Source organism: Cervus elaphus, chromosome 19 (assembly GCF_910594005.1).
Source record: "Cervus elaphus chromosome 19, mCerEla1.1, whole genome shotgun sequence".
Taxonomy (NCBI): Eukaryota; Metazoa; Chordata; class Mammalia; order Artiodactyla; family Cervidae; genus Cervus; species Cervus elaphus.
Window position 1 is genome coordinate 3,836,528 of NC_057833.1, and position 13,957 is coordinate 3,850,484.

The following is a 13,957-nucleotide window of genomic DNA, read 5'->3' on the forward strand; positions in this document are numbered from 1 at the left end:
TTATATTTCGATCTCTGTACATACTACAGCATGCTCAGCACTGAAAGTTTGATTTTCATCTGTCACCCTGCATTTGACCCATTTTCCCATTTTGTCTTTCCTCAACCCCTTTCCACTCCAATAACTACTGATCTGTTCTCCATATCTGTGCATTTGTTTTATCTTCATTTGGTTTGTTCCTTTAGTTAGTTATAATCCACATTGCATGAAATCTTATAGTACTTCTCTTTCTCCATCTGACTGATTTCACTTAGCGTAATATCCTCAAGGCCCATGTGTCTGTTGTAGGTGGAAAGACTTTATTTTTTTTAGTGGCCGAGCAGTATTCTGCACGCTTACCAAATTTTTTTATCCCCGTGTCGATAGGCATTTAGGTAGTTTCATATCTTGGTTATTGTAAATGATGCTGCAGTGAACATTGGGGTGTGTATATCTTTTTGAATTACTGTTTTCATATTCTTTGGATAAATATCCAAAAGTGTAGCTGGATCATATGGTAGTTCTCCTAATTTTTTGAGGCCTTTCCATATTATTTTTATAAATTGACTGCATTGATTTATATTCCCAGTAACAGTGTTTGAGGGTTCACTTTTCTCCACGTCTTCACTAACACTTATTATTGCTTGTCTTTTTGATAATATTCATTTCGATGGGTGTGAGGTGTTATCTTGTTGCGGTTTTGATTTGCATTTCCCTGATAATTAATGATGTTGATCATCTTTTCATGTGCCTTTTTGTCATCTGTGTGTCTTCTTTGGAAAGATGTTGCTTCATATCCTGTGCTCATTTTTAAATTGGGTTGTTTGGTTTTTTGCTCTTCAGTTTTCTGAGTTCTTTGCATACTTTGTATACTAACCCCTTATTAGATGTATGATTTACAAATATCTTTTCCCGTTTAGTAGATTGTCTTTTCATTTTACTGGTGGTTTCCTTTGCTGTGCAGAATCTTTCTGGTTTCATGTAGTTCCATTTATTTATTTTTGTTTTTGTTTCCTTTGCCTGAAGAGACACACTCAGAAAGATGTTGCTAAGGCTGATGTTAAGGTGCATATTGCTTGTGTTTTGCTTCTGTTGAATTTTATGGTTTCGGGTCTTACATTAGGTCTTTTTTTTTTTTTTTTTTTTTTAATTAGTTGGAGGCTAATAACTTCACAACATTTCAGTGGGTTTTGTCATACATTGACATGAATCAGCCATAGATTTACACGTATTCCGCATCCCGATCCCCCCTCCCACCTCCCTCTCCACCCGATTCCTCTGGGTCTTCCCAGTGCACCAGGCCCGAGCACTTGTCTCATGCATCCCACCTGGGCTGGTGATCTGTTTCACCATAGATAGTATACATGCTGTTCTTTTGAAACATCCCACCCTCACCTTCTCCCACAGAGTTCAAAAGTCTGTATCTTACATTAAGTCTTTAATCTATTTAGTTGAGTTTTGTGTGTGGTATAAGTTGGTGTTCTACTTTCTTTCTTTTTTTTTTTTTTTTTGCATAGGGCGGTCTGGTTTTCCCAACGTTTGTTTATTTATTTATGGCTGTGCTGGGTCTTTCTCTAGTTGCACCTGGGCTTTCTCTAGCTGCGTCAGGCGGGGGCTACTGTTTGTGGCGGGCGCGGGCCCCACAGCAGGGGAGCTTGGGTGGTTGTTGTACCTGGGCTTAGTTAGTTGCTCTGCGGCATGTGGAATCCTCCTGGGCCAGGGATTGAACTCATGTCCCCTGCATTGGCCGGCAGATTCCAAACTACTGGACCACCAGGGAAGTCCTTTCCCAACATTTATTTACAAGACTATCTTTTTTCCATTGTAGTTCTCTGCTCCTTTGCCATAAGTAATTGTCCATGTAGGTATGGATTTGTTTTGGGGCCCTCAATTCTGTTCCATTAATCTGTGTGTTTGGTTTGTTTGTTTGTTTGTTTGTTTTGGTGAATACCATGCTGTTTGGTTACTATCGCTTTGTGGTATCATTTGAAATCAGGGAATGTGATGTCTCCAGCATTGTTCTTTTTCTCAGGATTGCCTTGGCTTTTCATAGTCTTTTGTGGTCCTGTATAAATTTTAGGATTTTTGTTTTATTTCTGTGAAAAATGTCCTTGGGATTTTGATAAAGATTGCATTGAATCTGTAGACTGCTTTAGATAATATGAACCTTTTAATAATGTTAATTCCTTCAGTCGATGAGCATGGAATATATTTCCATTTATTTGTGTCTGCAGTTTCATTCAACAGTGTTTTATAGTCTTCAGTGTACAGGTCTCTCACCTTCTTGATTAAATTTATCCCTAGATATTTTGTTCTTTTTATTGTGATTGTAAATAGGGTTGTTCTCTTAGTGTCTCTTTCTGATAGTTCATTTTTAGTGTATAGAAATGGAGTATATTTTTGTATATTGATTTTGTACTCTGCACTTTACTGTATTAGTTCATTATTTCTGATACTTTTTTGGTGGAATCATGTCATCTGCAAATAGTGATGGTTTTACTTTTTCCTTTCCAGTTTGAATGCCTTTTATTTCTTTTTCTTGCTTAATTGTTCTGGCTAGGACTTCCAGTACTATGTTGACTAAGAGTGGCAAAAGTGGGCATTTTGTCTGATTCCTCATCTTAGAGGTATAGCTTTCAGTTTTTTGCTGTTGAGTGTGATGTTAATTGTGGATTTGTTTTTTATAATCTCTGTTATGTGGAAATACATTCCTTCTACACCTATTTTATTGAGTTTTTATGTAAATGAGTTTTGAATCTTGTCAAATGCTTTTTCTACATCTGTTGAAATGATCAAATGACTTTTATCTTTCATTTATTAATACCATGTATCACATTAATTTGCAGATGTTGAACCATTCTTGCATCCCTGAAATAATCCACTTCATTATGGTTTTAATCAATATGGTTTGAATATGGTTTTAAATGTTGCTGCATTCAGTTTGCTGGAATATTGTTGAGGATTTTGTATCTGTGTTCTATCTATCTATCTATTGGCCTATAACTTTTTTTGCATATGTGTGTTGTCCTTGTCTGGGTTTGGAATCATGGCACTTACTAAACAACGGGAATAGTTTGTATGAGTCCCAGAGGGAGAAACCTGTTTGCTAACCTCTTAAAGTTTTGGTTTATTTGTTTCATTTGTTTGAAAAATCAATTTGTCGTGGAATCTGAAAAAAGCTTGTATTGATTGACAGTAAAAGTAAAAAATCTTAGATGAGGCTTGCTTTTAGCTTAGATAACTTCATGTTAGAGATATTAGCTGGGCAACCTTCACCTCCTCTGCAAAGAACTATTGAGTATCTTATTTTTGCTTAAAAAGTTAAGCCCTGATGTTGTCAGTTTTTTCCCATTGTAACACTTTTGCTCATGACAGTGTCTCAACCATTTCTTTAAAAGAATTTAAAACTATGCCTTATGGGAACTTAAATGTAGTATATTTTCAGTAGTTCTCAGTTGAACTCTTAGAAGTCATATTATGAAGTTATTGATATATTCACTTGTATGAATTGAGAACGCTGTTCTGGAGGAAATGTTATAGTGTGATATATATGTAAACAGCATGATGATGAGCACATTGGTTTTTAAAATTTTTTTACAAGTCTTTACTAAAATATGATTTGGCTCTTATAAACTTTACAGTAAAATAGTTAACTAGCTGTTTCAGATTTTTTTGTTAGTGATTTCTATAGTACATACTCTTTTGATGTGTTTTTGAAATATATGATACATTTTTGGAGAAAAATAAATTGAAATTAGTACCTATTAAATCATTTTTCAAACTAGGAAAAGATTACCATTATTTTAGCAGTGTGTTATTTTGGTCAAGTTTTTGAAATCCTAGTGATATGCAAGAATAGCTTGAGAACCAATGGAATATGAGCTTATTCAGAGGCGTTCTTATGGAGATGGTTAGCTGTTTTATTTGTGTTTTTTGGCACTGAGCTAGTTGATGTCAGATGTGACATCTTCAGAGTTAAAGGTTATTTGAAAAGCACATTCCTGAAAGTAATGTTGGTCTTAAACACTTTCTAAATTCATTCCCATCTGTAAAATTTAGAATGTAAAAAGTTTATAATGAATTTTTTATAGATGAGTTGCATGGTATTGTCACAAATTTAAATGTGAGGTTAGGATTTATTCTGCTGCTTGGGGAAGTTTTAAATTTTGCAACTAGCAGAGTAGCATTTGATGAGTAACTGACATCTGTGCTCTTAAGCCATATGGATAATCACATGTAGCCTGGGTACTCAAATTCAGAAGGCCAAGAGAAAATTAATAGAATGAAGGATTGGTTCCTCAAAATGAAATTTGGTTAACAAATTACTCTTTTGGCTGTGCTGCCTGGCATGTGGGACCTTATTTCCCAACCAGGGATTGAATCCACACCCTCTTGCTTTGAAAGTGTGGAGTCTTAACCACTGGACCACCAAGGAAATCCCTGGTTCCTCAAAATTAAAAACTTGTGCATTAAAGGACACTATGAAGAGTGGAAAGAAAACCCATGGAATTGGTGAAAATGTTTTTCAGTCGTGTATCTTACAAGGGAAATACATGCGGGACGTATAAAGACCTTTTACAGCCGAAGAGCTACTAGCGCCCAATTAAACATGGACACAGAGCAAGACGGGGGAGCGGCCTGAGTGCCGCTGACAAGCGATGGGGAAATAAGCTGTGTGTATGTGTGTACAGTGGCTGTTGCTCAAAGCTGTGGTGTATGAATGTACAGTGGCTGTTGCTCAAAGCTGTGGTGTATGAATGTACAGTGGCTGTTGCTCAAAGCTGTGGTGTATGTGTATACAGTGGCTGTTGCTCAAAGCTGTGGTGTATGTATGTACAGTGGCTGTTGCTCAAAGCTGTGGTGTATGTGTATACAGTGGCTGTTGCTCAGCTGTTAAAAAGAATGAAATAATGCCATTTGCAGAACATGGACGGACCCAGAGATGGTCATACGCAGTGAAGTCAGTCAGACAGAGAAGGAGATCGTATTGCTTATATGTAGAATCTAAAAAAAAAAACAAATGAACTTATTTACAAAACAGACTCAGAGAACATATGCACGGTTACTGGAGGAAGGGTAGGGAGGAGGGATAGTTAGGGAGTTTGGGATTGACACGTATACTCTGCTGTATTTAAAATGGATGACCAACAAGGACTGACTGAATAGCACAGGGAGCTTTGCTCAATATTCTGTAACATTCTAAATGGGAGAAGAATTTGAAAAAGAAGAGATACATGTGTGTGTATAGCTGAATCACTTTGCTGTCCACCAGAAACTATCACAACATTGTTCACCAACTATGCTCCAATACAAAATAAAAAGTTTACAGCAAGAAGCTAATTCAACCTCCAGTAATGGGGATTCCACTAAATCTACTAAAGAATATGTGTACAGGTATCTTGTGGTCGTTATGCACCATGTTTTAGACCAGTAGTTTTCATTTTATATATCAGTCAGATTTGTGGAACCAATATATGAAATGATCTTAAAATATGTGAAAGGGGTGGAAGCCCTAGGGGGTCTCTTGAGGGGATGTTATGGTTCAGGGCTTGTGATTTAAACTTTTTTTGAACGTAGTAATGAATTAGGAAAATATTCACAAGGTAGTAAATGAAAATAATAGTTAACAAAACATGTATAGTGTATTCCAGTTTTGTTAAATATGCATATTTAAATTTGCATATAGCTAAAAGACTGGAAGGTTATACCTCAAAATATAGACACTGGTTATTCTTTTACTTGGTGATTATGAATGATTTCAATTTTTCTCTCATTTTCCACAATGAAATTAGAATTAGCTTTTGTAAATAGACTTTAGAAACTCTTGAATGTGTTATTTTGAAAAAGGCAATAAAAGCAAAAATGTATAGCCAAAATCTACTTGATGTTATTAAAAGCACAAACAGACACACACAGCCAAAGAAGTAGGTACCACGGAGACCACTGTGCCGTGAGCATTGGACTGACGTCCTTGAGTGCCTGTTTGAGCGTAGGTCCATTCCTCAACCTTTGGGACACTGGCCTTGGGTGTTGATGCCATTTTCAGTTGGGCTTTAGCATGTAGATCTCAGAGGCAGAGTGCCTGGGATTGGATACTGGCTCTGCTATCACTCATTGTTTGATCTTGGACAAGTTACTTAATAGGGCCTGAGTTTTTCCAACTATGAAATGACACCTTATAGTGTGTTGTTAGGGTTAGATGAGTTAAATTCAACAACATGCCTAGAGCAATGCCTGGCACTTAGTAAGTGGTCAGTTATAGTTGTTGGGATTATTATTATTCCTGTCATTAGAGTTATATTCCCTCTAAACTCTGTCTTCCTCTCCCTCCCCTAAAGTTAGCTGAGAATTCCAAAACTTTACAAGCAAAGTCATACTTCTTTCAGAGTAACTTTCCTAAATAGGCCTGTGGTCAGTATATTGTGTACTAATTCCTTCTAGTAAAATTTAGTCACAAGCGCAGTTTATTTTATAAGGATTTTTATGTTTTTATGGTGTGATTTCTGCCCAGAAATGCTATACTGTGTATATATAACGGGGGTCCCCAAGACCACCCCCAAGTTCACTGCCTCACTATCTTAGTGGGCTTACAGGACTCAGCGTATGATTAGTCGTGATCCTGACTTATTACAGTGAAAGGGTACAGAGCAGAATCCGCGAAGGGGAGGGGTGCATGGAGTGGAAGTCCAGAGGAAACCAGGTGTGAGCTTATGAGGGTCTCTGGAGTCACAGGGGATTTGCTTAGTCTCTCAGCAGTGAGTTAGGGTGACACATGGGGAGTGTCTACCAGGGAAGCTGATTAGAGATTCAGTGCCCAGGGTTGTACTGAGTGAGGGCTGTTCAGGTAGGCACCTTCCACCCAGCATGGACCAAACGCTCAGACTCCCAGAAGGGAAGCAGGTGTCCAGCGTAAACCACATTGTTTGCAGCGTGTAGACACAATGAGCTGTTCTCATCAGGGTCTGAGAGCAATCCTCCTGAAATCTAAGCTGTCAGATGCCAACGACCGGCCAGCCTTGCAAGCAGGTCTTTCTAAGGATAGCAGTCTCAGGCCTGCTGTGTTTAACTCTTCTCAACAGAGATATATTCTGAAAATGTATTTTACCTAAGACATTCATATCAATTAATCTATAAATCTTGAAAAGAGCTTTATTGAATTATATAATATACCATAAAATTTACCCATTTAAAGTGAAAACTGCAGTTATTTTTAGTAAATTTGTAGAGTTGTGCAATCATCAGCACAGTCTTAATTTTAGACCATGTTCATCGTCCTGAAAAGAAACCCCATTTCCATGAGCAGTCATGTCCATTCTTGTCTGTCCCCCATCTCCCTCTTAGCCCCATCCCCAGGCAACCACTAATTTATTTTTGTCTTTGTTGAACAAATCTACACATTTAATGTATTTTTACCTTTATATCATTTCTGGTATTAATGGCTTTTGCAAGACAGTGGTTCAAAAATTATTAAAGGATATTTCTCTTTCAGTGTGTTTGAAAGAGTCAGAGCTTGAGTCTGTCTGGTAGTTTCTAAGTCTGAAGCCTTACAAACAGCAGTCGTCATCAGAATTGTTATTATATGAATTTGTGATATTTAAAGAAATAATTCATTATATAGGCTCTTGTCTTTGCAAACTTCATTCTCACCATTTAAAAAGTAACTTACAAAAAATAAATAAATAAATAAAAAGTAACTTACACTGTTGGTTGAGGCTTCCCAGTGAGAATTTTGATACTTGGTTACCATTTGGTTCTTTCATGGCATCTTTTTGCTGTAAGATAGATAAAGATTCATGTAGAAAATTGGATGAGGTTGGGAGAGGTAGCTACACTATTGCCATTGGGAGATAGAAAGGCAAAGAGGTGTGTGTGTATTGTTAGGAGGGAAAGGGCAAAAAATATTACTTTATAATAAATGGCTATTTTTTTAAAAAATTCTCTAATGTGGGGTATAATATTCAAAGATAAATAAAATGGACATTTACAAATTACATTTTAAAATTACCATAATTCTTTAAGATTATAAAAAAAAACGTTAAGTCAAAGGTACGTGTGCATTTTAAAATCGTTATTTTGATTGAAATCTAGTTTCTCCCACAATTAAGTTAGTAGACAAGCTGTACTATACCCACTCCAGTATTCTTGCCTGGGCAATCCCATGGATGGAGGAGCCTGGCAGGCTACAGTCCATGGGGTCACAAAGAGTCAGACACGACTGATCAACTAACACACATTATAAACTGAGAATTGTGAGAGGATCTTTATTATGTAGCTAAAACATAGAACTTAGTCACCATGAGTTATGTAGGTATTGACTGACGCTGGGTGTTTACTTAAACATCCGAATCTGTGTAAACAGTTCCGCTTTTGAAATACTAGTTTCATTTTAATGTTAATCCATGTTTTTAATTTAAAAGATACTTTTAGACATGAGGAATGACTCTGTCATGTAACTTACTTTCAGAGACAAAGCCCCAGAACTTACTGCTACTCCTCTGCTTGTCTTCCAGGTGATTCTGCAGCGAGATGCTGCTCTCCATAGGGATGCTCATGCTCTCGGCCACGCAAGTCTATACCATCCTGACTGTCCAGCTCTTTGCATTCTTAAACCTCCTGCCTGTAGAAGCAGACATTTTAGCAGTAAGTAAATTTAAACAGTGAAATTTATTCATGTCTGAAAACATCCCTTAAAGAAAAGTTTTTTTTTTAAGTTCTAAATGATAGAGTGAATAATGAAATAATGGAATCTTACAAAGTGTTTACCTACAAACACATAAGTTCCTATGCATATTTGTTACTTGAGAGTGTAAGCGCTCGTTTCTTAGTTGGTTGGTCTCTAACGTAAGATCCCATGTGCAATAAGTACCTGATCAATGTTGCTCGTGAGAGTGTTCCTGCTCTCTTTTGAGTGTGGGTGCCCACACTGATTTACATGCTATGTGTTTTCATAGAATTTTACTGTTTTTTCTTGGTCACTAGTGTAGCTATAATGACTCTGATAGTGATATTTTTAAAAATTGTACAAATAGCCATAAACATTTTTAACTTAATGAGGAGAAGCCTGATGATTTTATCTTTGATGGTGGGTAGAAAAATTTTTAGAGAGGAAGGCTGCTCATCAAAATCTTTTAGTCTTCTCTGAGCTACTGTCTTACTGTCCTCTGTACTAGGAAGTGTATATGCTTGCTATTTCTCATTTCTGTGAAGTTAGAAAAAGAAGAATTAACTGTATCTATACGTGTGATGTGTGTGTAGGTACGCCTCTACGCTTGGTACTGTGCTAAGGATTTATTGGTTTTTCTTTCTGGGTGGAAGTGATTTGCTTATTAATATTGGGTAAGAAAGAGAAGGGCCAAAATTGTTGCTGAACAAAGTTTATTGTGGTCCTCAGCCATGCTTCTTCATCCTGTGGCCCTTGTGGAAGGGCCTAGAATCACTAGAACTTCAGAGAGCCAGGCTGGTTTCCATACCTTTTTCACCCTCTGTTGATTCCTGGATTCTTTCCTTTTCATCTGAGGTAGAAGTGCCAATTGCTCAGTGGTGTCCAACTCTTTGTGACCCCATGGGCTGTAGCCCAGGAGGTTCCTCAGTCCACGGGCTTCTCCAGAAAAGAATACTGGAGTGGTTTGCCAGGGACTCTTTCCCAGGGGATCTTCCCAACCCAGGGTTCGAACTGGGGTCTCCTGCATTGTAGGCAGATTCTTTTTTTTTTTTCTTAACCTGAAGTGAATGTTCACCTATTCTATGGTTCAGCTATGTGAAGGGTGAAATGATTTTCAGTGGATTGCTCTGGGAATTTGACTGGCTATGTGATATGGATCAAAATACTTAGTCATTATAAATGCCTCCATTTTTAATTTTTTAACTGGAGTGTTATAATGATTAAATAAGGTAAACTGTTTAGTATCTACACGTAGTAAATGTTTTATCTTTTTATCTTCACTATAATTATCATTCTCATCATTTTTCACTCACTCCCTTGGTCTTATGTGATTGTTTAAATTGTATTTTTTAAAAATAATATTTATTTATTTAGCTATGCCAAGTCTTCATTGCCGTGTGTAGGAGGGAGCTTTCATTGCAGCATATGGGATCTAGTTTCCCAACCAGGGATCGAACCTGTGCCCCCTGCATTGGGAGCACGGATTCTTAACCGCAGGACCACCACGGGAGTCCCTTCAGTAGTATTTTTTAATTTAGATACAGCACAAAATGTCAGAGAGAGAAGAGCAATCAGTCCTTGCCAACCTTGCTGCCTGTGCCTCAGGCAGGTTAGTGTGGAATGTAGGTTGATGTCTTCTAGTGAAGGAACTATTCAGCCTGAGAGCTACTTAAATCTGGTCTTTATATTGACAGTAACGATAGAGGCTGACAGGAATGCAGAGGTAGCTTGGTGGGGAGTCGGTTGTGGGGTCATGTGTCTGGGGGAAAAGGGGAACTAAAAATTGAGGCAGAGGAACCGGATGTGGTAACACAGTTGTTCAGAGGAAGTGAGTTAAAAGGTAGAAAACATTAGCTTTTTCTTTTAATTGAATAACAACATCACTGTAATCTGAATTTGTAACAATAAAATTTAAGTGAGTTGGAAATCAGGTTGATTCTGGCTCTATTTTGGACAGGTATTAGGATGTTGCTTTTGAAAAGCTGTAGCCAGTGTTAAGTGATGCTGTTTGTATGCCAGATGATTTTGTTTTTGGCAGAGAAACGCTCCCACTTGACTGTTAATTTGCTGGCAACAGTTTTGTCCAGCTAGTTGGTGAGTTCTCAGAGGACATGGCGGGCTTTCCCGATGGCTCAGTGGGTAAAGAATCTGCCTGCAGTGCAGGAGACAGAGGAGATGCGGGCTCAAGCCGAGGTCAGGAGGGTCCCCAGGAGGAGGAAATGGCACCCCACTTCAGTGTTCCTGCCTGAAAAGTCCCATAGACAGAGGAGCCTGGCAAGCTACAGTCCAAAGGGGTGCGAAGGTTGGAGACTACTGAGACACACACAGGATATGGAGGCGCTCCTGGAGAGTGTGTCGCTGCCTGGTCAGTGAGTCCCCTGGGCCACGGGCGCCTGGAAGACAGGGCTCTGTCTTACTCGGCTTTGTTTCTGGTACCTGGTAAGAGTCACACCTGCCTCTTGAGATGACTGTATGCAGGGCAAGAAGCAACAGTTAGAACTGGACATGGAACAACAGACTGGTTCCAAATAGGAAAAGGAGTACATCAAGGCTGTATATTGTCACCCTGCTTATTTAACTTATATGCAGAGTACATCATGAGAAGTGCTGGGATGGAAGAAGCACAAGCTGGAATCAAGATTGCTGGGAGAAATATCAATAACCTCAGATATGCAGATGACACCACCCTTACGGCCGAAAGTGAAGAACTAAAAAAGCCTCTTGATGAAAGTGAAAGAGGAGAGTGAAAAAGTTGGCTTAAAGCTCAACATTCAGAAAACTAAGATCATGGCATCTTGTCCCATCACTTCATGGGAAATAGATGGGGAAACAGTGGAAACAGTGACTGACTTTATTTTTTTGGGCTCCAAAATCACTGCAGATGGTGATTGCAGCCATGAAATTAAAAGGTGCTACTCCTTGGAAGGAAAGTTATGACCAGCCTAGACAGCATATTAAAAAGCAGAGACATTACTTTGCCAACAAAGGTCTGTCTAGTCAAGGCTATGGTTTTTCCAGTGGTCATGTATGGATGTGGGAGTTGGATGGTGAAGAAAGCTGAGCGCCGAAAAATTGATGCTTTTGAACTGTGGTGTTGGAGAAGACTGCCTGGATTAGAATCCTGGTTCTTCACATTTACTAGAGCAAGTTATTTGCAAGCAGGGTATTTTATTCTATAGTCAGTCTGTAAAATTAGAATGATGATAATAATAGATGACTTATAGTATTGTCATAAAGATTAAATAAGTGAATACCTGAATAAATGTTTAGTATGATGTCTTAAATGTTCCATAATTGTTAGCCATTTGTTACTTTTTAAATTGAATTAAAAGACCCTGATGCTGGGAAAGACTGAAAGCAAAAGGAGAAAGGAGTAGCAGAGGATGAGGTTGTTAGATAGCATCACTGACTCAGTGGATGTGAATTTGAGCAAACTCTGGGAGATGGTGGAGGACAGAGGAGCCTTGCGTGCTACAGTCGATGGGGTCACAAAGAGTCAGACACAACTTGGCGAGGGAACAACAGAATTGAATTAAATTTCTGTTAGGGCTGCTGTCAAGGAGAACTAGTTAGGAAAAGACTTTTTCAAAATAAGTAGATTAAAACTAAAGCACGATAGTCATTGAGCCTGAGATTCCAGAGAGGAATAATTTTATTTCTGTTTTAACAGTGAGTGTGTTTTAATTTCACGAGCATCAGTGGCCCCCTTGCTCTCCCTACTTTACAAAAGTAAAGCACTTTTGTGCTAAAGATTTTTCTGTTTGTCTTGTTCATGATGGAAACTTATTTTTTTTTAAACAATGTGATTGTAAAAAGCAGTGTGAGCAAAGTAACATTCGCTTTCCTGAGAAAAGGCAAAACAGTTTCAAAATGAGTCTCACTCTCTAACAAAACTTGGATTCCAAGTCCCAGTGTTACAAGTACTATAGTTCAAGCTAGATATTTTATTTCTGAAATTCTAGCCAAAAGCATGAAACTCCTCAGTAATAGGAAGTTATAAAAGAGTACTTTAGCACAGCTGTAGGTTTTTCATTTCCTAATCTTAAAAGTACATTTTAGAAAAAGTATTGCCTGTACACATCTGTCTTTTTCTTTGTGTTGATCTAGATCTATTTCCTTATTTTACGGTAGTGTCTTTGGCCTTGGAGGAGTTAAATGACTGTCTCAAGCTCAAAGCTGATCATAATTTAATCAAATCAATTAAAGGAGGATGTTTTAATTAAGAGATTAAATGATACATTGTGATAATGGAGGTAAAAGCACTTTGTTGACTGAACCACTTTGAAAACCATAACGGGAAGTTGCTCAGTCGTGTCTGACTCTTTGTGACCCCATGGACTATAGTCTATCAGGCTCCTCGGTCCATGGGATTTTCCAGGCAAGAGTACGGAGTGGGTTCCCATTTCCTTCTCCATTGTAAACCATAAAGCACTCTGCAAATATGAATTGTTTTTAAAATAAGAATTTACTCTGAAGCATTGCTGGCTTTCAAGTATACTTCCAGGCTGATTATCCCAGAGGTAACAGAATAGATAGGTTCAGTGATCAAATTTGGATACTTGAGTTACAATTTATTGAATTTATTACAAACACACAGTGAGAAGCATAGATGAAAGATGGGTATGTTAATACACTCAGGATAGGGCGAAGAGTCACACCGCCCGAATCCTGTGTTTCCTGTTGTTAGTTTCTCCAGTCCCTCTGCTGAGCTTCCCTGACGGCTCAGTGGTGAAGAACCCGCCTGCTAATGCAGGAGACGAGGCTTTGATCCCTGGGTTGGGAAGATCCCCTCGAGAAGGAAGTGGCAACCCATTCCAGTGTTCTTTGCTGGGAAGTCCCATGGGCAGAAGGAGCCTGACGGGTTGCAGGCCATGGGGTCACAAAGCGTCTGACACCACTTAGCGACTAAACACTAAGAAGTCTCTGTGCTGCGTCCACTTTCCCTGGTGACAGTATGTTTACAGTGTAGTTGAGGATGAACAAGGGGACTCAACAGATGGAAAGTGTCTGGATCCAGTGTTTGCTTGCTCTGTTGGAGAGACCTGAGGTATTAACATCTGAACACAGCTGTAATTTGCTGTTAACCTGCAGAGCTGTTGATCCACCTGTCTCTGGCAAATGACACATGAGGCTAGAATGAGGATCCCCAGTGGGTGTTTGATGTAAGGACAGCAGTCTGGATGTGTGACCTAATCCATGTTGTGAATATTTAAGATTTGCATCATCCTTCTGTCTTGTGCTGTCTGTACATAGCACTTGCTTTGCTCCATCCTTTTAATCTGCATTCAAACTAATTGTGTGCAATTTTTTCTATCT

The 13,957-nt window shown here is 38.5% G+C and overlaps 1 protein-coding gene across 1 annotated transcript in view; it reads left to right on the forward strand.

The window, feature by feature from the left end:
* RNF13 (ring finger protein 13) overlaps positions 1–13,957 on the forward strand; it is a 111,842-nt gene that overhangs the window by 25,026 nt on the left and 72,859 nt on the right. The window contains exon 2 of the mRNA XM_043873563.1: positions 8,490–8,619. Coding sequence (XP_043729498.1) covers positions 8,506–8,619 — 114 coding nt within the window. The 5' untranslated portion in view covers positions 8,490–8,505. The remainder of the gene's footprint in view (positions 1–8,489; positions 8,620–13,957) is intronic.